This window comes from Cervus elaphus, chromosome 17 (assembly GCF_910594005.1).
Source record: "Cervus elaphus chromosome 17, mCerEla1.1, whole genome shotgun sequence".
NCBI classification, from domain to species: Eukaryota; Metazoa; Chordata; class Mammalia; order Artiodactyla; family Cervidae; genus Cervus; species Cervus elaphus.
In genome coordinates this window covers 8643447-8667258 of record NC_057831.1, presented here as the reverse complement: position 1 = coordinate 8667258, position 23812 = coordinate 8643447, and the positions used below count along the sequence as shown (strand labels likewise).

The window sequence follows — 23812 nt, the reverse complement described above, 5'->3', positions numbered from 1 at the left end:
GTTTTCAAAGGTTTTGTTCCATTTGTAGTTATTATAAAGTAATATATTCCCTGTGTTGCACAAAAATTATTACTGCGGTTTACGTCAGAGTGTTCTGCTCGTGTTTCCCTCTGCTAGCCTCACAGCGTCCAGCCTTACGTTTAGTTCTCTGTCTTCTTTCATCCCTTAGAGCTCATGCCCCGTACTCCGCCGCCCTGCGGCTGCCTCTGTCCCTCTTCCTGCTGATGACCACTGGTTTCTTCTTATTATCTGTAGGTGTCTTTTTTGTTAGATTCACTAGTTTGTTCTATTTTTTAGATTGTACGTAAAAGTGATAGCAGATAGTATGTTTTTCTCTGTCTGACTTATTTCACTCAGCGTAATGCCCTTCAAGTCCATCCATGTGGCTGCAAATGGCAAAACTTCATTGTTTTTTTTAATAGCTGAGTAATACTCCATTGTGTGTGTGTGTGTGTGTGTGTGTGTGTGCGCGCGCACGCACATGCTCAGTTGTGTCCATCGCTTTGTGACCCCATGGCCTGTAGCCTGCCAGGTTCCTCTGTCCATGGAATTTTCTAGGCAGGAATACTGGAGTGGGTTGCCATTTCCTTCTTCAGGGGATCTTCCTGATCCTGGGATTGAACCCACGTCTCTTGTGTCTCCTCCACTGGCAGGCAGGTTCTTTACCAAATGAACCACCAGGGCCCCATATTCCATTATATCTATCTATGTGAGTGTGTGTGTGTGTGTGTGTGTGTATAAAATATATAATATATATACCACCTTTATCGATTGGTCTGTTTGTAGACATTTAGGTTGCTTCCATATCTTGGTAATTATAAATAATGCTACTGTGAACTGTGAATGCTACCATTGCAGTGTGTGTATCTTTTTTAATTACTTTTTTTCTTGGATAAATACCCAGGAGTGGAATTGCTGGGTCATATGGTGGTTCTCTTTTTAGCTTTTTGAGAAACCACCATACTGTTTTCCACACTGACTGCACCAGTTGACAGTCTTACCAACAGTTCACAAGGGTTCTCTTTTCTCCGTATCCTTGCAGGCATGTTATTTCTGTTCTTTTTGAAGTTAAGCCATTCTGACGGGTTCGTGAAGTGATATCTCCTTGAGGGTTTGATTTACATTTCCCTCATAATTAGTGATGTTGAGCATCTTTTCATATGCCTTTTGGCCATCTGCATTTCATCTTTCAAAAAAATGTCTGTTTAGGTCTTCTGCCCATTTTTTAATTGGATTGTTTGCCTTTTTTTTTTTTTTGATGTTGAGTTGTATGAGCTGTTTATATATGTTAGATATTGATCCCTTATTGATCATATCATTTGCAAATGCTTTTTCCCATTCAGTAGGTTGTCTTTATTTTCTCAATGCTTTCCTTTGTTGTGCCAAAACTTTGAAATTTAATTAAATCCCATTTGTTCATTTTTGCTTTGATTTCCTTTACTCTGGGAGACAGATCTGAAAAAATCACTGCTGCGATTTATGTCCAAGACTATTCTGCTTATGTTTTCCTCTGGTAGTTTTATAGTATCCAGTCTTACATTTAGTTGTTTAATTCATTTTGAGTTTACTTTTGTATAGGGTATTAGAGAATGTTCTGACTTGATTATTCTACATGTAGCTGTCTAGTGTTCCCGGCACCACTTACTAAAGAGACAGTCTTTTCTCCATTGTATATTCTTGCCTCATTTGTTGTAGATTAATTGGCCATAGGTGTGTGGGTTATTTCTGGGCTCTCTATTCTGTTCCATTGATCTATGTGTCTTTTTTGTGCCTGAGCCAATCTGGGTGTTTTGTTTTTTCCCCCAACTTTTAAAAATTGGAATATAGCTGATTTACAATGCTGTGTTAGTTTCAGGTGTCAGCAAAGTGATTCAGCCCCACACACATACGTCTATTTATTTCAGATTCTTTTCTCTTACAGGTTATTACAAGCGTTGAGTATAGTTCCCTGTGCTAAACAGCAGGTCTTTGCTGGTTACTTATTTTAAATACAGTAGGCTGTATGTGTTAATCCCATATAGGTGTTAACTCTTCTCTAAGTGTACAGTAGAATTCACCTGTGAAGCCATCTAGTCCTGGACTTCTGTTTACAGAGAGTTTCTAGAGTTTCTAAATTACAGATTCAATTTCAGTGTCGATAATTGGTCTCTCAGGGAGGCCTGGCATGCTGCAGTCCATGGGGTCGCAAAGAGTTGGACACACCTGAGCGACTGAACTGAACTGAATTGGTATCTTCATATTTTTTTTTCTTCCTGGTTCCTTAGGAGAGTGTAGCTAAGAATTTTTTTTTTTTTTTTTTTAGAAAAGAATACTCCCTTTTTTCTAGGTTGTCAATTTTATTGGTGTATATTTGCTCGTCTACCTTGTGATCCTTTGTATTTTTGTGGTGTCAGTTTAACTTCTCCTGTTTCCTTTCTGATTTCATTGATCTGGGCCCTCTCTCTTTTTTTCCTGAGGAGTCATTTTCTTTTTTGATATCTTTTTAAAGAACCAGGATTTGGTGTCAGTCATCTTTTCTGTTGTTTTTTCTTTAGTTCTTGTTTCACTTATTTCTGTTTTAATCTTTATGATTTCTTTCCTTCTACCAACTTTGGGGTTTGCTTGTTCTTTTTTCTCTATTTTACGTTGTTCATTTGATATTTTTTGTGTTTCCTGACTTAAGCGTTTATCACTAAACGTCCCTCTTGGAACTACTTTGCTGCATCCACAGGGTTTGGATTGCTGAGTTTTCATTCTCACTTGTCTGCAGGTGTTTTTTAACTTGCTTTCTTCAGCGATCCATCAGCTTAGTGACATTGCTTAGCCTCCATGTGTTTGTGTGGGTTTTTTTTTTTTTCTTTTTTTTTCCTTATAGTTGATTTCTAGTCTCACAGTGTTGCGAACAGAAAAAAAAAAAAATGCTTGATATGATTTCAGTTTTCCTTGGTGTTACTGAGGCTTATTTTATAGCACAGCTTGTGATCTGTCCTGGGGAATTTCCATGTGCACTTGAAGAGTGTGTATTCAGTTGCTTTCAGGTGGCATGCTCTCTATAAATCAGTTCATTGGGTTAAGTTGACTGGGTGTCTTTTAAGTTCATAATGTGTGTTTTCAGGTCTGTGTTTCCATATTGCTTTCCTGTCTGGATGATCTGTCCATTGATATAAATAGAGTATTGATGTCCCCTATTATTACCATGTTACTGTCCATTTCTCCTTTATGTCCATTAATATATCCTTTCTTTATTTAGGTGCTCCTCTCTTGAGTGCACCTGAATTTACAATTGTATCTTCTTGGACTGATTCCTTGATCATTATGTAGAGTGCTTCTTTGTTATCTTGTAACAGTCTTTATTTTGAAGTATATTTTGTTTTATGTAAGTATTGCTACTCTGGTTTTCTGTTGGTTTCTGTTTGCATGTAAATACCTTTTTCTGTTCCCTCACTTCCAGACTGTGTATATCTCTAGATCTGAAGGGAGTCTCTTATAGGCAACATGTATATGGGTCTTGTTTTTGTGTCTGTTTAGGCAGTCTGTGGCTTTTAGTTAGAGCATTTGGTTCATTTACATTTAAAGTGATTATCAGGGGGCACTCTTTCTGTCCCCTTCTGATGTCTGTGTCAGAAGCTTTCTCTATCCCTTTTATACTTTAATAAACTGTATTGCACAAAAGCTCTGAGCGATCAAGCCTCGTCTCTGGCCCCGGATTGAATTCTTCTCCTCCAATGGCCAAGAATCCCGACATCTTTTCGTGGATTCAGCAACAACCTTTCATCCTGGGGGCTCGTCCGGGATCCTTCAGGACAAGAGAAGGATGCTTGGAGCTCTGGTTCTTTGTTCTCCGAGCGAACACGTTTTCCGCTGTACTTTACTAACTCTACGGTGTGCTTGCGTGAATGAATGAGACGCCTGCGTGAAGCAAGTGAGGAGCCCTGCTCTGCGGTTCCACGGTAACCTCATACGGCTTATGGCAGAAACCTTTTGGGGGTTTATACCGACCTGCCAATGCCAAGAGGCACCCAACGTCTCCTTCGGGAACCGACCAGAGATAGGCAAAGCATGTGGACCGAACTCTTCTTTCTCGGACAAACTTTTCGGTCTCTTTGACCATTTCATAACTCCTTGGAAATTAGAAGTTGATACTAATTAACTTATTAATTAGTTAATCTGTTGCATCATAGACTTGCAAGGGACTTCTGATCTATGCTGTAACTGTGTGCCGTTACTTAGATCCCAAACTTGGATTGGTAGTCAGGAAGCACCTAGCCTTGCTAGGAATCGAAAGTTCAGAAGCTAGATGGAGCTCTAGCTCCAAGAGCATCTCTGAGGTTAAAGGTTACTCAGATTGGAACTGCAATGGTTTTTTTCCTTTGGTAACACTGGCTCTTAGTGGACCAGAGGAGGCTCTTATACTGGTGTGGTGACGCTTGGAAGGAACATCTCAGTTTAAAGTTCGTGCAGGTCTTACTGTGGTCAGGAATATACTCCGGGTCATGCACAGGCACTCAGGTGATGAATGTTTCCCCATTTAGCCTGGGAGGCATTCTGGAAGGTTACTCTGGTTGCACCCCGGGTGGCATCAGAGGCAAGCAAGGTTTTAAAGGTGAAGAGCTGGACGTCAGTCAGGGATGCCATCAGGTCCACCCTGGTGCATCCCCACCCTGTCTCGGTGGTAGAACCAGGAGGCGCCTGCATCGGTAAGGGACAGGCTAAGTCTGACCAGGGAAGAAAAGCTTCATGGAAAAGTCTGTCTATAGCCCCATCTAGAGCAGGCGGGGACGCCTCTGGTAGAAAGTTGGCGCTGGGCGCTTTTTTTCTCTCTTACAGATGGGTGCTAACAATTCTAGCCTCACTCCTTTGAACTGTATCCTAAAAAACTGGGATAGATTTGATCCCCAGGGCTTAAAGAAGACACATCTGGTCTTCCTATGTGATACTGCATGGCCACAGTATCTACTGGAGGATGGCAAACGGTGGCCGGTTGGAGGGTCTCTTAAGTATAATACTGTTTTACAATTAGACCGGTTTTATAGGAAACAAGGGAAATGGGTAGAAGTAGCATATGTGTTGCCCTTTTTCTCTCTGTGAAATATGCCAGACTTGTGTCCTAAGGGTATAGATTTGGGTGTGAAACCTTCAGCTCCCTCCTGTCCTCCTACTTTGCTAGATGAGATGGAGGACAGGAGACAAAGAGAAAAAAGAAAGCAGGTCTGTCCAATCTCTCCCTGGGATCATACACGCCAAGCAGCCAGAGGCTGAGGAACAGCTACACAAGCTGTTGTCTCTTCATGAAGCACCCATGGGGAGAAATAATCAGTCTATGAGAGTTAATAAGCCTTTTTCTTACCAAGAAATACAAAGAATCAAGGAGGATCTGGGAGACTAGTTAGAGGACCCGGAAAAATACATTAGAGCCTTTAAGGGTGTTACTCTGCTTTATGACCTTGCTTGGAAGGACATGATGTATGTCCTGGGACGAATGCTAACCCCTGACTCAAAAACTCGAGTGTTGGGGAAAGCGGTTGTCTATGGAGATGAATGGCTTGGTAATGAATCAGTAGAGAAGAGGGAGGACGAGATAGCCGTCCTCCCCACTGGGAATCAGGCGGTCCCGACTATAGAACCAGCCTAGGACTATAATACGGTAAAGGAAGATGGGATCAGAGTCATTTTGTCAGATGTATTCTTATAGGACTCAGGCAGGCACGTTCTAAGCCTTTAAACTATGGCAAATTGGCAAACATAGAACAGGAGGAGAAGGAAGCTCCTGGTAAATTCCTAGATAGACTGAGAGAAGCCCTTCACAGATTCACTGAGATTGATCCCGAAAGTGAAGAGGGAAAAGTGATCTTAAAGGATAGATTTCTCACTCAGTCAGCTCCAGATGTCTGCCATAAAGTGATATCAATATGTATGTTATTATTGCCGTTTTGTTAATTGTTTTAGAGTTGTTTTCATAGGTATTTTTTTCCCCTTTTATTCCCTTTTGTGATTTGATGAGTATCATTTGTTATTTTGGATTACTTCTTCTTTTTGTGTGTATATATACTATAGATGTTTGATATGTGTTTACCATGAAGCTTTTGTATAGCAGCTTTTGTATAGTAGTCTATATATATACAAACACTTCGTGGTAAACACAAAGTAAACATTTATATATACATATATATATATATGTATGTATACACACACACACACACACACACACATACACAAAAAGAAGGAATCTAAAATAACACTGAAGATAGTCATCTATAGTAGTCTATATATATATAGCCTTTCTTCACTGATTCCTTTTCGTGTATTTTTCATTTGTTATTGTATTCTTCACCTCTCTTTGGTTGTTCTTTATATTCTGTAGCTCTGTTAAAAACTTATAACTTCTTGCCCTGCCTCCATCCTTCTCCTGAGTTCTTTGATCCCCTTTACACCTAAACTCTTTCTTGGGTAGATTGTCTATCTGTACTTCACTTAGATCTTCTGGGATTTTATTCTTGTTAGTTCACCTGGAGCATGGTCCTCTTCTGCCTCATTTTTTCTAAGTGCTGTTTGTATTTTTACGCATGTGCTGGGTTAGTTATGTCTATTGACTGTGGAGAAGTGTCCTTCTGTAGATACTGTGCCTCACCACCACACACTCCCCTCTCATCACCCAAGCTGTATGCTCTAGGGGTTCTCCGTGAAAGAGCTGTGAGTCCTACTGTGACGGGCTGACTAGTGGGTGGTATCGTAGGTTTCTCAGGCCCCTAAGCTGGTTGGTTGTCAGGCCCTGCCTCGCTGACTGTTGGTTAGCGTGGCCTGGTCTCAAGGCAGCAGGCTGCAGGGCCTAGGAGACCCTCGGGCTGGTGGTGGCTCACTGGTAGGAGGATCTGGGTCCAGAATGCTCCAGGGTTGGTGCCAAGTTGCTGGCAGAACTGGGTTCTGAAGTCTGGGCTGTCGGGCCCAGGGATCCCAGGGCAGGTGTCAGATCACTGGCGGTGCGGGGGGACTGCTGCTGACACAGTGGGTATGAGGCTGTGGAGAAGCTTGTGCTGGCCTGCTGCCCCAGGGAGCCTCTGGCCCGTTGTGGGTGGGCTGTGTGAGCGTGGTTTTCTTGTGTCTGGCGTCTGCCCGCTGATGTTTGAGGCTGGTCTCGAGGCCAGTACAGGGTTTTGGAGGGCAGGATTGAGGCTTGCCCCCTGGTGGATGGAGCTGGGTCCTGGCAGCAGCCTCTGGGGAACAGGGCCATGTCTAGGGGAGTGTCAGGAGATGGCTATGGTCTCAGGAAGTCTTTAGGAAGCCTGTCTGCTTGGTGGATGGGACTGAGCCTCCACCCTGTTTTGTTGTTTGACCTGAGGCATCCAAGTGCTGGTGCGTAAAGGCTGTTGAGTAAGGCCAAGTTTGGGCAGTAATGAGCCAGAGGGAGGGTCCCCAAATGGTGGCCACCAGTGGGCATGTCCTCGTGACAGAGAGAGCCTCCCCGGTATGGCTGCCGCCGGGGTCTGTGTCCCCATGCTGAGCCGCAGCCGCCCCTGCCTGGCCAGAGACTTTCCAAGATGAGCAAGGAGGTCTGGCCCTGGATCCCGTCAAATTCCTGCTTTTACCTTGGGTCCTGGTATAAAATTTTATGTGCACCCTGTAAGAATGATGTCTCTATTTCTCCCACCTCCCCCTCCCCCGGCCCCCAGCCTGTAGGGCTCTTGAAATTAATTCCCACTGGCCTTCAGTGCCAAATTCTCCAGAATCTCATCTTTCCAGTGCAGGATCCTAGGGTTGGTGAGCCCAAAGTGGGGCTAAGAACTCACTCCTCTGGGACAGCCCTATATTTATTCTTGTTTGTGGGTTCCGCAGCTGGGGGTATGGGACTTGGTAATATATTGTGAGTCCACTTCTCCTACCCGTCTTGCTGTGGTTCCTTCTTTATGTCTTTAGTTGTAGAGGAGCTCTTCTGGTAGGAGCGGTCTTTTTCATAGATGATGGCTCTCTGGCTGTGATTTTGGTGTGCTCGTGACAGGTGATCTCAGAGTCTTTCTTCTCCACTATACCACTCTCTTGGCCAATCCTTTTCCAACCCAAAACTTTTCTAAAAAACAGTCTTATTAAAAGAACACACCAAAAACGTATTCAAGAGCCCATGTGACAGTGGCTGTGTTAGATAGAATCATGGCCCCCAAAGATGTCCAGATCCTAACCCCTGGAATCTGTGAACATGTCACTTTATGTGGCTGAAGAAGCTTTGCAGAGGTGGTTGTTAAGCATTTGAAATAGGAAGTTCATCCTGGATTATTTGGATGGGCCACATGTGATCATATGGATCCTTAAGAGGGTGGCAGGCGTGTTAGAGGAGAAAACGTGAGCATGGAGGCAGGGGTAGGTAGGGGGAGGTATGTGGTGTATGACTGGGGCGGGGGGAGTGCTTTGCAGATGTTATGCTCTTGGCTCTGAAGATGGAAGAGGCCATGAACTCATCAGTGCAGGCAGCCTCTGAGATCTCAGAAAGGCCAGGAAGTGGCCTCTGGATGGAATGTAGCCTTGCTGACACATTCTAGACTTTTGATCACCTGAACAGTAAGATAATAAATTTGTGTTGTCAGTCCATTTGTGGTAATTTGCTGCACCAGGAATAGGAAGCTAACAGATTTTTTTTTTCCAGTGAAAATTTAGGAAATTGAGTAGAGAAGAGATATTTGCCTAGTTTATTACCATGTAAAAATCAATCCATGGTGGTAGTGTTCAAGTTCAGGAACCGCTTGTTTGGGTGAAGGGTGGACCAGGCGGCCTCGGGTGTCACTTGAGGGGTGTCCCTGCATTTGGAAGCACAAGAGTGAGGAGCCAGTGATTCCTCCTCACAGCCTCTGTCTAGGGCTTCTGTTGCTTGAATTGCTTGAGGATCTGGTCCTACAGTCTTATGGCCTCTGACTTTGTACACTGTGAATTACTGTTTCGTGTATATTGCAATTATGAGTTTGTCTTTAGTGGTATAGATTGTGTGGAAATTTCATGGGCCTGTTTGAAGATGTGTTCTTCCAAAGACATTTTGCCTTTGCTTTCAAGAGTTGTTCACAGATATTACCTGCCTGAGACTTCTTGTTTGCTATTTAACTTGGATAGTCCTGCATCAGCTTCAAACCCCAAATCTGGGTTAATGTGAAGATGGACTCTCTGTTGTTATTATTTTTTAACTAGAGCTCAGATTAAGACAGGCAGGCTTCCTTTAGTTGTCCTGTGTCTCTGAGTGAATTTCCCCCCACTTTCTCTATGTGGAGAGCACAGTTCTTCAAAGTGTTCAGTCTTTCTTGGAGGGCCATTTCCCAGGTGCTTCCCTGACTCTCAAGACCATGTTTCCAGGTCTGATTTAAAACCCCTTCATGATACAGATCTGCAGGTATTCCCTGCCCTGACATAGTATCAGCTCACGTGCGTACACTGGATTTTTAATTAGCCTTACTTTGGCCTCTAGAGATTTCTCTTATATTTTCTTAAAAACTCAGATATACATTTAAAGATTTTGCTGAAATATATAACCTATAAAAATATTGAATCATACTGTACGCCTGAAACTGACATAACATTGTCAGTCAGCTCTGTGTGTGTGTTAGGTGCCCTGTCGTGTCTGACTCTGTGACCCCAGAGACTGTAGCCCCCGCAGGCTCCTCTGTCCATGAGACTCTCCAGGCAAGAACACTGGAGTGGGTTGCCATTCCCTTCTCCAGGGGATCTTTTCAACCCAGGGACCAAACCCTGGTCTCCTGCATTTCAGGCAGATTCCTTACCGTCTGAGCCACCAGGGAAGCCCCAAATCAGCTCTACTTCAATTTAAAAATAAAGGACAGTTGCTTTATTTTATACATTTATGAGTACTCATAATATTTATACTTTATAAATATGTTTGTAACCGTCATCATTTAAAAGTATAAATTTTATAAAAATTAAGTGAAATTGTGGGAAGCCTTCCGGGTTCTCATGTTTGCTGCTTCTAGACCTTCACATGTTCCTTCAGCCTGGGATGCTCCCCCTCCTGGGATGCTCCCCCTCCTGGGCTGCTCCCCCTCCTGGGATGCTCCCCTTCCTGGGATGCTCTCCCTCCTGGGATGCTCTTCCTCCTTTGCACTTAGTTGAGCCAGTTGTCACACACTTCAGGAAGCCGTCCGTGAGCCCTCCACTCCCACACTTGATGCAGAGACGTGACTGTTTGCCCTCCTGTGTAGCTTCTGCTGGACTAGATGCTTTGTGAGACCATGTGTATTAGTTTACCTGAGCCTGATACTTAGGAAAGAATCAAGTATTTAGAAATGAATCAACATCTTCTGTTGACTTTTGTTGGGTATTGTTATTTTTAAATGTAAGTCTTATCTTCTCCAGAAGATCACTGACCTCTCATTAGCCTTCTATGAATTTTCCTTGGCTCCTAGCAAAATGGTGAAACTCCCAAAGAGAGTAAAACTCCACCAATGGTTATCAGTTTATTAATGAAAGCCTGGTGACTTATTGTTCACAATAGAAAACAAATATTCTTTCCCCAAATTATTTTATTCAGTTTATTTTTCCATCTTAAAATTTAGCTCTTGTCTGAGAATTTCTAAAAATGCTGTACTGATCTTTCTGTTGCCCTTCACTAGAATTACTTTATCCTTTCTTTATAAGATCTGATTTTATGTCAAAGGGAATTGGATGAAAATTTGTTCTTTCACTGTTGAGTACCTTCAAAGTATTAACAAAAACAGAATGCAAGAGATGTTGGTGGGAGGGCTCTGTGATCCAGGTAGCTGTTCTTTAGGGCCAGGAGAATCAAGTATGTTTGAAGGCCTTATGAATGGAGCCAGAATAGAAAAAGAGAAACAGAGGTTTAAGAAGGAGAGGAGATGATGATGGGACACAGCCCTGCCTTCATACACTCCCCCGAGAAGTACATTACTTATTCTGATAGACTTGGCAGAGCACCCTTAGTATATACTTCTGTTGGTTTTTCTGGAGCATGAGCAGCTGTAGCAGAGGTAACTGGTGAGCATGTTTTGTGCTTTTCCTCCCTGGTCAAAGCACATCAGCATGACCAGAGAATTCCTACCTTCAGAGAGCTGGTTGGTAAAGGGGGAAGCTTGTGGCTTACAGCAATATGCTGGATTGGTGTTGTATAAAGCCTAGAAAACACTCCTGTTGGGTAAGGGAAACAGTGATATGAAGTGAAATGTGGCTCTAAAAGTATTTAATATAGGGGATATTAAAGTTTAAAGCTGTTGTCGTAGTTCATGTGCTAGTTCATTCCTTCCACTTCCCGCCCTTAGCCATGTGCTCTTGTACCTTAAATTCAGACAGAAAGATGAAACCTAAAACATACCATTGGGGTTGCTGTTAGATGATTGAAAAGAGTCAACTTAGTTCCTGAATAATTTACACACACACACACACACACACACACACACACACACACACACGCATGCATGCATGCTCATAGATACACTTAAAAATGAGACGGCATGCCTTTTAGATTTCCTTTGATTCAGGCAATTATTATTTTGATTCCATTCATAATTCCTGTGGATTTTTATTTTGAAAAAAAAAATGGGTTTAGAAACATAGAGTTTTTCTCCTTCCAAGACTGAATCTAGCTTAAAATCAGAGCATTTTCTCTGCAAATTCGAGGTGTTTGTTTTTATATGCCTTAAAAACAGAAAATTACACACTGATATTTGCATATATCAAATATATATATATATATATATATAAACTATATCCCTGTTTGCTGAGAAGGCAGCACAGCTAATAGCAAAAATGTGGATTTTATACAAGAAGGGATGATGTCTCTGTGGATAGGCTATTGAGTATCAATCAGAGAGACTTCAGATGATCAGCTATTGTTTGCGGAAAATCTTAAATCAGATGATCACTGGCCAGAAGTAAGTAAGCAGATCTTAATTCTCTATTGATTTTTTTCCATTTGTTTTTCTTTGAAAGGGAAAGTTGCCCCAGTCATGTCTAACTCTTTGTGACCCCATGTACAGTCCATGGAATTCTCTAGGCCAGAATATTGGAGTGGGTAGCCTTTCCCTTCTCCAGGGAATGTTCCCAACCCAGGGATCAAACCCAGGTCTCCCACATTGCAGGTGGATTCTTTACCAGCTCAGCCACAGGGAAGCCCAAGAATGCTGGAGTGGGTAGCCAATCACTTCAGCAGATCTTCCTGACCCAGGAATCAAACCGGGCTCTACAGTTTTGCAGGCGGATTCCTTATCAACTGAGCTATCAGGGAAGCCCTGTTTTTCTTTAGCCGGTAAAAATATTTTTAAAAGCAGTTTATTCATTGTACCCAGTTAAGATTACTTCTATAAATACAACTGAAATTATGGTGCTATCTAGTGGTTAGACGATCTAAAATGCTGTTTTACATGAGCTTTCATTTCATTTTTGTCTTTAGCTTTGTGAATTAGGCATAGACTAGATGCTCTGTGCTCAACATGAGAGGGCTCGTCTAGTGGCAAAACCGAACGAACCAGAAGCACTGCCTTTAACTACACCTCCACACCTCTAGCCTAGTAGCACTGAAGCACAGTGGTACCTGGGCTTCTGTGACGGCATAGCATTAGCTATTGCCAGATGAATGTTAACTCTAAAGTCCCAGTGAAACCACATCTGCAGGAAATCTTGTATCTCATGCTTCTAGATAACCCATTTGATCCACTAAGAGTGGATTTGGGACCTTCTACAATTAAAATTCGAGAAGAGAACTAAGTGGAATAAATACCTGCTTTCAAACTAGACAGATCTGGGCTCACATCCAATTCATGCCATTTGGCAAGTCTTTAATTCCTAAGCCTTAGCTCCTCACGCAACCTGAAGATGCTAACAGTTACTGTCTCTGTTGTTAGAGGCTTGAAGTGCTGAGGTGTATGGAAAATGTTGGCCTCCACTTGGTAGCAAAGGATATTAACAAAAAGATTATTTTACTCGGGTGTCTCGGCTGAACAAAGGAGTTTATTAGACCACATTTCCCCCCCCCAGCTAACAGGACCACAGGTTAGCTGTGGATTAAAGTCATTCAAACTCTTGGGCCCATTTTCCTCACCTAAAATTCAAAGTCCTGTAAGAATCACACAGTACTCATACTTACTTGTTAATTCTTCTTTTTATTTTTACACAGCATGGCAAAATGAGGAAACAGCTGACAAGTGATGAGTCTGCACAATGGAAAAACCACCCTGATCATCAGCATCACAGGTGGGTAAGTGTTCCTTTAAAGTGATTTTGTCAAAGTCATATGAAATGGTTTTCATGGTGGGGGAGAGGAAAGACAAGAAACCAACATTCACAATTATTTAAAATGACTTAAATGCTAAACATAATATACATAGTAATAACTCTTTATCCTAGTACAAAAATAGTGCTAGAAACTATATATTTGTTCAAATGTATTGAAAAGGTATAAGAAATAGATATTAAGTGGCTAGTGATGATTCATAAGCTTTTTCTTCCCTTAAACTGTATTAGAAATTTATATTTTTAACTATTTACATGGCTTTCAACAACATTCATTAAGACATGTTTACATAGGCTTTTGAGAAGCATATGGGAAGGGCAAAGTGAGCTTTAATACTTTCTTCCTCGCTCCCTGCGGTGGAGCAGAAGGGGTCCAAAACCGTGTGCAACTTAACGGTCTGAGAGAACTCTTGAGTAATCTCTACCTGGCTAGCACATGGAAAAATAATCTATATAGTGGAATATGTGACTCCATACTTACATAAGGTGTTCTTTAAGCTATCAACAGGCTAAGTGATGCATACTTATAGGAAGACAGGATGTTCACTGAGGGATTCTTAATAAGTTCCAGGTAAAGAAGGTCATTGAAAAACTGTATAACACACATGTTATAAGTGAAAGTGATAAGTGTACCCTGTATTTTCACATTAAATCGGCAGAATCAGAAGCTGGTAAGTCTCTTATCCAGCACTCCCTTACGGCTGGATAAGTCTCCAGCAGAGACTTATGAACTCCGTGAGGTCGCTGCTTGGCCTCCACTGTGAGTGCGTACCAGACGTGGCAGGAACTCAGTCAAAGGTGGACTGAGGCATGCCAGATGCTGAGCATTACGTTACACTACCTTGTTTTAACTATAGTTATTCCTAGGAGAGGAGAGCAACTATACTCTTCCCCCCAGTCCCATCTTGAATCAAGCTTGTAAAACAAAACAAACAGCATTTCTTCTGATGGCCTGTAAAGTTTTAGGAGTACAGTCTGGTGGAAAACACAGGGAAACAGAACATCAAATTGGAGTCGGTCTGACATTTGTGCTCTGTGCTGAAAATAAAGGCACTTCACAGCTAGGTGCGAATGTATCTGTGACCGGTTTCCTCCCGCAACCCAATATCTCCAGGACACTGTCAGACACGTTCTCATCTCCAGCCCTCCCGGGGGCGGAGACTGTTATTTGTAGTAGGGAGATCAGTGGCATTTGTACCTTGAGGCAAGGTGCTCAGAGAGCTCTAAACCTCACACAGCTAATGATCTGCACTAGGAGCCAAAGAAACATACTTTTTTTTTTCTCCCCAGTCATGGAAACTCAACCTAGGAAATAACATATGGGATTAGATACCTTCCTTTGGGGCCCGCTATCTCATTTCTGAGAGTGGTCTCCAGGGCCCATCAGGTCTGACACAGAGCTGTCCTCTGTGACATCCTCCTTGCAGGGAAGGCTTAGCCCACACACAGCTCCTTCAACAGCACAACTTGTTCATGCTCACAGCAGTTAAGACACTTAAACTGGAGTTCACACAGGTTAGTGACTGGCAAAGGTCAGTCCTGTGAAAGTATAAGGCTGGGCAGGCAGTCTTATAGACATCATTCACAACTTAGCAAAGTAGTGGGGACTTCTGGGGCTGAAAATTGAAATGAAATGGTATCATGTTACTCAGGTATAACAAAAGCAAACTAATCTAGAACAATTTCTTGCTAGTTACAGGAAATATAAATATAGGGTAGGGTGAGAGAATATGTATATATATATGTGTGTATATATATATATATATATATATATATATATATATGTATTTTTTCCCCCAACTTGAGAAGATACTGGAAAGGAAATATTCACATAAGAACAAAATTTGTGCCCATGTACCAGGTATTAATCCATGTATGGAATGATTTTCCTAAGAGTTAAAAATTGTTTGAACCAACTAACCAGGCTTCAAGAAGCACTCTTCTTCTGTATGAACTAAAATATCTAAAGATAAAATAGGCATAGCATTGCCCAACTTTTTTCAGTTTCTAAACTAGTAAGGTAAAATAAGCCATTATCTAAAAGTAAACCAAGAATTTCTAAATATGTCCTCTTACTTGTTAAAATGACGTACATACAAATTCTCTATACATAGTCTACTATGTCTGTAAAAATCTTAATGACATACATGAGAGGCCCTGAACAAACTGCTGAAATATTTGACTACAGATTTTAGCATAACTGCTAAATCACAATGTGTATGGTAAAATGATAGGTTACTAAAAAGACTGTTATTCTTCAAATGATTTTTCTGTACTAAGGAACTGAGTATGCATGCATGGGCATATATTGGTATGAAGATATGTTAGTGACAGTCTGTGTAACTTACACACCAATGCCACCAAGAGGCAAAGTCTCAGATCTCATGTGTATGACTTAAAAAAAAAAAAACAGAATAACATGCTGAAGCTACAAGTGTTACAACAGTAATACATACAGCATTAAACAACTGATAACCTTCTAGACTCTCCCTTACCACTACAAAATGATGGCAATACAGTTTGTTTTGTTTAAACTGAAGGGTAAGAATAAAATTACTTTATGTCAAGATACATATACACACTTAGAATTTTAAAAACTTAATGTTGAATTTTAGGATGCTTAGGAAAAAACATCCTATTTTATTTTCCATATAAATGGAAAATATGTTTTAGTGAAAATTCTTCTAGAATGCTGCATTATCATATCCCCAAGAGCTTTTCTATCCAAACCAGTGATAGAAACTCAAACTTTTCTCAAGGATGTGGAAGGACGTGAACAGATGAAATGCCTGTTTTCCTATTCTTCCCCAAGTCTAAACATTACCGCACGTTTAGAGAAGATTTTCTTTTCCCGAACCAGGTTCTCAGTTCGTTATCTACTTCTCTCATATGGAATACAAGTGTCTTTAGGGGCACATATGTACAGTGGGAATACAATTAAATGAGCTCAAGTTCTAAGAAAACATTAGCATTTTCTAAATGTACTAACAGTTATGAGAAGTAAATCCTACCAAGTATGAGTTCAGGGGCCAGTTTAGGGCACATACCCCCTTATCCTGAGTGGTCACAGCTCACTTCAGGCCTGTGTGCCCATGATCACTTTCTTTCTCTTCCTGGTTGGGTTTTAAAGTGTTGACTTACAACCATGACTCGTGAGGTGAGCGAAAAGGAAGCTCAGGGTGTGACCCCGACTGTCAGGAGTGTCTTCCGTGGAGCTGTCCTGGCCGCTCCATTTCTGCAGCAGGCTCACCCCTGAGCCCCAGGGGCTGGGTCTTCTTCCCAGGCTCCTCCTGCTCTCTACCAGGTCTGTCAGGTCGAAGCGAGCATTTACGGGTAGTCTTTGGGTAGATGTATTGCACTGAAATAAGAAATTTCTCTCTTGCCTGTTCTCTAACAACAAAAAAAACCAAATTAATTCAGTAATGCCTTTTCTTTACAATACTGCCTTATAGTACTTTCCATTTGTTTAGAGTTTTAATTTTCTTTTGTTAAGGTAATACACTGTTGAAAAATATAGCCCATTCCTTTTAAAATCCAACAAGCTTTAAAAGCCAACATTTTTCTCTATTCTATGAAGGTTGTAAATGTCACAGAATATATTCAGTTTGCTCCCAGACTACTTTTAAGAAAGAAAAGATTCCAAACATTCTTGAAAGATTGATAATTCAGATAACACAAAACCAATTATTTAAAATCCCCAGAAAAAAAAAAAATAGCCTCTGTGCAAGAATGCAACTTGTACCTCGCAGTACACACAATATTACAAACAGTGCTCTTATCCATGTGCTAAGAGTGGGTGTCATTGATAATCTCAGTTCAGTGGCATAAAACAGATACACAGAAAATATGAAATAGTCCTCTAAAAACATTTCATGCTACGCTGTCAAAAGTTGTGCAAAAATAAAAATACAGCAGTGGCAAAGTATACACCAAATCTGTACAGGGTGTAGCAAAACTAGGCATACTGCAGAAACACCATCTGTGACTTCAGCTCTGCGTGAACAGGCCTCTCAGTTCCGCTTGGTCTGGCTGCTTTCACCATTGATCAGTGTCTTCTCCTGCTGTTCTGCAAGGGCCTGCCATTTCTGCCTGTTCTTTCTGCAGCCGTCCAGCAAAGGGAAACAGTCCTCCGACACATGGGTCAAGGCCTAAAGAAAGAGAAAGAAAGCTGGCGACGAGATGGAGACTGGGAAATAAGCCCTCTCCCCAGGCTTGTCCCAGAGGGTCACATCACACACTCACTTCACAAGCAGACCCACTGCTGGGGTTCTCACAGACTGTTCTCACAGAGCTGTGATCACAGATCATTTATGAATGACTCCTCTTAAGCTATACAGATGGGCAACACATGCTGAGACAAAGAGCAAATGCACATATTTCAACGTAACATTATTAAGCCGTGGAGACAGATCTGTGTGAAATCGGCTCTGTGGAATCAGAGAAATAATCCATTTGCTTTTATGTAGTACAGATGGTTCTCCCTAAGTGTTGACTTCCTGGGGAGGCACTTAGTTTCTGAGATTTTCTATAAAATAATTTTATCCAATATACTTTAGATTTTTATCCAAAATTATAATAAAGATTAAACTCTATATGGCATTATTATTTACCAACTATAGTTCCATATATATTCAGCTTACAAGAATGTTCAGTGTAGATTTCTGTGTCATAGACAAACATTGACTTAAATACCCAACAGCGGGGTTAGAAATATTGTCTTACTATTCTGCAGCCATTAAAACTGTCAGAGAAAACACATTTGAAACAGAAAGATGTACATTCTATTACAGATTGCAAAGAGCAATTTTTGTTAAATGAAAAATATATGAAAATGTCATAAAGAATAACAGTGGTTATCACAGAGTACTAGAATTATAAGTGGTTTTATCTTTTTGCTTCTCTGTTATTCTGATTTTTCTGTAAGAACCTATTACTTCTGTAATAATAGTAAAAACGCCTGTCTGTATCACATAGAATTTAACTGTAGATTCAAATAAAATGAATAGGAAATGTAGAAGGATAAAATTTATAATGAGTGATTTGACTATATTTATGGGCATGGGAAAAAAAATGAAGAGAGACATTAGTATCTGCAGCTGAGGAACTCTTAATCCAATCCATAAGGAAGACATGTGTTACAGAAAGGATGAGTGTTTGGAGGTGATGGAGACGCTGCTGGGAGCGCTTCTGCAGAGCAGTAAACAGCCAGCTTGCCAAGCAGGGAGGGCAGAGGTGCCAGGGCCTCACACGCGCTCTTTCGTCCTGTTTTCCTTTGCTCTCTCTCCTGGCCCTCCCTCCTCTTTTCTTCCTCATCAGCCACAGCTTCTTTATTCAGTTCATTGGATGGTTAGAACCCTGGGCCCAGGCTGAGAACTGAACTCTAAACACAGTTCTCCCACTTACCCACCTATTTGGGACAAGCATCCCATCTCCCTGGAAGATGGACTTTCTACAGATTCAATGACTGAATCTGTGAAACGCCTGGATTAAAAAATTTCTAGCCTTTCTCCCGGTCTTGGCAGTCTATGATTCCTCCTATGATAAATATTTTTTTCCCCAAATACTTAAACTTAAGACAGTTTCCTATTTAAATGTATAAAGATGAAGACAGCATCTACTTTCTGTATTTGGGGCATAACATCTAAACTAGTCAGTTGGATATGTTAGGGAGAATAATTTAAAAAACCCAAACTAACAAGTATATGAAAATGGGAACCTGCAATATTTTCCTGTCTTCTTGTAACCCTCATAAAAATTTTCTTAATAGTAATAAAGTCACAGTATGAGAAGAAATTAGGTAACTGTTTTTCCTTATTTAGGCCAAAATTTAGCCTTAAAAAGAATATGCTAACATAGAGCATGCAGAATATACCTCCTTTGAGGGTAGCACTGGCACATACTTTTTCTCAGCACTCGCCACATGAATTTGCTGGAGCCTAGGATGCAGGAGGCACTCACTAGGTAGTTACACATCAATGAATTAACATTTTTGAGAAACAGTAAATATAAAATGTGTTCCTTGTTCAGTACAAACAGCATGTTCGTTAGTAAAAGAAACATCCTGATTATTTTACTTCTAGTTTCTTGATTAAGAAGGAAAAATAAATAAGTGCCTGATGTGTTGCTTCAATTTACTTCATAACACAGTCAAAACTCTAGAAGTTTTCAGAGTAAATACCTCATACAGTTGCAAGCAGATGGCATCTATGAATCCAACTTGCATACTTGGGATTTTGTTTTTTTTCTCCCGGTTCATTAGATCCTGAGAACACAGAAACACACACACAGATCTGCATTTACTTAACGCAACACAAGTTGGCTCTGAAACAATGAATCCCTCGGTTAGCTGAGGAAGGCCAGATACCTGCCTACCTGCCCCGTCACCTTCTGGAGGCTCCGACCCCCCTGCACCAAGCCATGCTCCTCTCTCTCTCGTTCACTGGGGCTGTGACTGTCCCTGCGTGACCCCCAGCACTGATCACTGGCCTCAGACCAGCTGGTGACCTAGAGTTAGGCCCTGACCAGAGTCCACTGCTGACAGGTGTCTGGAGAACACACGTGCTTTCTGACTGTCTACTGATGTGGAATCACACACTCTCAGCTTCGTGAAAGACGCCACTGAGGCCACGGCCGATCACAATTCAGTTCACAGAGAGAGCTCTCTGAGTGAAAAGTATGCAGACCCCATTGCTGCTTGTTCTCAGGAGCTCCTGACTGGGCATCAGACAAAGCCAGCACCTCTGAGGGGAGCAGAGTCTTCTCAGGGCTTGTTTAGAATGAAGCAGGCTCTCTGCTAGCTGTGACCATCACTCTACTACCACCATTTTCTGAGAGGATTCCGCGCTTCTCACAAGCCTATTATTGTGTGTGTCTGGTTAGTCACTTTTCTGACTCTGTGACCCCATGGACTGTAGCCTGCCAGGCTCCTCTGTCCATGAGATTCTCCAGGCAAGAACACTGGAGCGGGTTCTTGTTTCCCTTTCCAGGGGATTTTCTCGACGCAGGGATCAAACCCGTGTCTCCTGCACTGCAGGAGAATTCTTTATCACTGAGCCACCAGGGAAGCCCTGATTAGTATGTCTAGGAGACTAAACAATTGCAAAAGACTAGTGAGACATAGGGTGTGCCCAGATGAGGCTACGGAGTAAAGCAGAGGGAATGGTATGCGGAGGAGGGGCATCTTGTAACCTCGGCCCATTTAATGTGGGCTCAATAAATGTTCATCTGAGTAAAAGAATGACTCTATGCACCATTTCCAGGAAAAACTAATACTCATCCATTTCAGGAAAAACTCCTTCAGTGGTTTGAGAAGAATCTTCTTGTATTCGAGATTCCCTACCTACCCTAAGCAAAAAATGCAGTATATAAATATTTAACAAGAGATGTTTATCAAAGTGCTATTTGTAATAGTAAACTCTGCAGACATTATACCGAACAGTAAATAATGGTTGCATCTGGTTCATGTGGGCCTTACCACTTCTTCTCAGTGGTAAAGGATCTGCCTGCCAATGCAGGAGACCCAGGAGACGAGGGTTTGATCCCTGGGTAGGGAAGATCCCCTGGAGGAGGAAATGGCAACCCACTCCAGTATTCTTGCTGGGCTAATCCCACGGACAGGGGAGCCTGGCAGTCAGGGGTCACAAGGAGTTGGACATGCCTGAGCATGCATGCACTATTTCATGTAACCATTGTAAATGGTATATAGGACAGAGCATCTGTTAGAATGAAAAGTGGCTTATGATATATAAATGGAAAAAATTACAAAAAGTAGGTATGATTTGATAACTCAGAGTCTTTTCTGTCCTCTGTTATTTGCATGTTTTCTATAATGAACATGTTTAATTCTTCAGGTAAGAAAAAGGACTTTATAAAAAGATGAGAAATCGTCTTCCTAAAATCTCACAGAAGCACAAAAAGGAATCTACAACAAAAACATGTATATGAATAATTCCTACCAACAAGGTCTCATACTTACAGTGGGTTCTATGTTGAGTTCTTTTCTCTCTCTGTCTCCTTGGTCAAAAAATTCAGTGGCAACAAGTTCTGCTATCTGAAATCAATAACAGACTCAGTATGGGTAATTGAAAGCATATCACTCAGTAAAAGACTTTAAATGAAGATAATAAAACCCATCAAATCTGTGGCTTTTAACCACATCAGTAAAATTAGAATAAAGCAGTAACAGCAAATATTTATTTTAATGTGTACCTAGTAAATATTTATTTTAATGTGTACCTAATCACAAAGGCTAGAGTCTGTAATCTATAATTCAGAGAAAAGAGCGACATGTTATTTCACCGTCAGCAGCAGTGGGAAGAGAGCACTGCGTGCCCATCTGTGGGCATCCTCAGTGAGGTGTTAGGCACCAGTCCTACCAGGCCCCGCGGGAAACACAGCATCAGGTAGGTCCTTATCCTGAGACTGATTGACATGCCTCTTAGGTTTCTTTCAGTCTACCAATTCCTCCTCTTCTCTCTTTTTAAAAAATGTCCTTATAATTTTGACTGTTGTTGAATAAACTGGGTTGTTTATCCTATAGCTTCCTGTTGTCTGGATTTTGCTGATTGTGTTTCCATAATGAAATTGAATGTTTCTCTGTTCCCTGTATTTCCATACACCAGTAATGAGATCTAGACACTTGATTAGATTGAGTTTGCTTTCTTTTTTTTTTTTGCTACGACTGTTTCTCAGGCTTTGCCTGTACTTCTGACAGTGGAATGCCTGGTCGCCTCTCTCTGTGATATAAACAGTCCTTCATGAGCTTTGCCTGGATCCATTAATTTAGAGGCTGCAAAAAGGTAATATACAAAGCAATCATTCCTTTTTTCTTTATAGCTGAAATAGAATAAGTCCCCCACATCAAGTTTTAGTTACCCTGAAGTATAATTTGTATAAATAAAGGAGAAATAACTTGATTTTCTCTATTATAATTACCATTAGAAAAAAATAATAACTCAGTTCTCAAGCATCCAACAAACATGACTAAGGAAGGTTTTATTATTATTATTATTTTGAACTTTGGATTTAAACAAATTTAACATATTTCAATCCTTACTGATGCCCACATTGTCCCACTTTGGCCAGCTGAGTTGGCTTCTTTGCTCTTCTGACACGGCGTTATCAGTCTTTGATAGTTCTTGGTTTCTGCTATAACAAGATGTTCTTAGCTCATCTTGTACATTTCCTGTTTTGGAACGGGCAATCAGCCATTTCTTCATGGAGTCCTCAATCTTTTAGACTGAGGTTATTTAGAAACTTCAATCAGGGCACTAGGTTCGTTCATTTCTACCAGGGTGATCGTTATTTTTAAGCCCTTTTAATGAATGGAGCTTACACAATGTAAGTTCATACAGTATTTCCTATTCAAATCAGGACTACAGGATTTCTGCAAACCTTATCCATCTTGGATCTCTATCTTTCTACTCACACTGAAAATCCTACCTCTCAACAATATCAATATAATTTCTCATTTGCTTTTATCCCACATCATCCACTATGGTGACTGAATATATATACAAAATTATCCCTAATATGATTACTGAAAAACAGCTCTAATGGGTTTGTTGTTGTTCTTAGTGTACATCCCACTGGAGTTATATGGTCAAGTAATGGTTTTAAATCTCTTGGAATAAAACTGTCCCCCTCAGTGTGGTTTTGCAACCAAAATCACATTGTTTCATTTTACTTCCCAGGTTATGTGATTTTTTTTAAAGTTCAACTTTATAAGCACAGTTTACATGGTTCCTAAATTAAATCTACAAAACAAGTACCTGCAAGGAACTCTACCTTATATCTCTGTTCCTCAATCTTATTCCCTCCTTCCCCTGTGGGAAATCATTAACTTTTTTAACAGTTAATCCTGCTTTTTAAAAATATGTGCAAATGTAAGTACATACATCCATATTCCATTGCCTTCTCAGATAACTGGTAGCATACCATGCCCGTTTTCTCTTCCTTGCTTTTTCTGTTTCACTTGTATCTGTGTAGTCACCCCGTAGTAGTATACAGAAAGTGCTTCTTTCTTTTCACTGTTGCAGAGACTTCATCATATAAGTAAGTACTACAGCTTACTTAGTACCATATTAACAAACACTTGGGCTATTTCTTGTTTTTGCTATTAACGACAGCACTAAAATAAACAGCCTATGTAAATGCATTTTTATATTCTTGCCAGTATATCTTTGAGATAAGATTCCTAGAAGTAATAGTAAATGACTATAATCATATACTTCCAAACAGTTACAGTATTTTGCATTTCTTGTTTTCCCACAGCTTCCCCAACAGAGTATGCTGTAAAATCTTTAAATGTTTGCCAATCAGACAGCTGAGAAATGGTCTTATTAGTGTGTTTTTTTTCAATGAATTGCATAGATCATAGGTCTATAGTCACAAATGCATGTGAGTTGGTTAACACACCCTCCAACCAAGAAACAGTGTTTATATCACCCAGAAGTTGCCCTCAGGCCCTTCTATGTGAGTCACGGAACCTACTTTGCTTCCTCCCCGCTCAGCCACTAGCCTCACTTCCTTCACCACTGACTGGTTTTGCCTTTCCTAGAACGTGACGTAAATGACATCACAGTGTGTGTTCCTTTACGTCCGG

The 23812-nt window shown here is 41.0% G+C and overlaps 1 protein-coding gene and 1 long non-coding RNA gene across 5 annotated transcripts in view; one reads left to right on the top strand and one right to left on the bottom strand.

Moving 5' to 3' along the window:
* The window catches only part of LOC122673630, a 63579-nt gene extending 50337 nt beyond the window's left edge, over positions 1-13242 (top strand). Inside the window, exon 4 of the long non-coding RNA XR_006334756.1 lies at positions 13094-13242. This is a non-coding gene — a long non-coding RNA (uncharacterized LOC122673630). The remainder of the gene's footprint in view (positions 1-13093) is intronic.
* PDE5A (phosphodiesterase 5A) overlaps positions 13060-23812 on the bottom strand; it is a 149688-nt gene continuing 138935 nt past the window's right edge. For all 4 annotated transcript variants that reach the window (XM_043871546.1, XM_043871549.1, XM_043871548.1 and 1 more), the window contains 3 exons: positions 21185-21259; positions 19388-19471; positions 13060-17357 (listed from right to left, as the gene is read on the bottom strand). In XM_043871546.1, the coding sequence (XP_043727481.1) occupies positions 17220-17357; positions 19388-19471; positions 21185-21259 (297 nt within the window). In that variant the 3' untranslated portion in view covers positions 13060-17219. The remainder of the gene's footprint in view (positions 17358-19387; positions 19472-21184; positions 21260-23812) is intronic.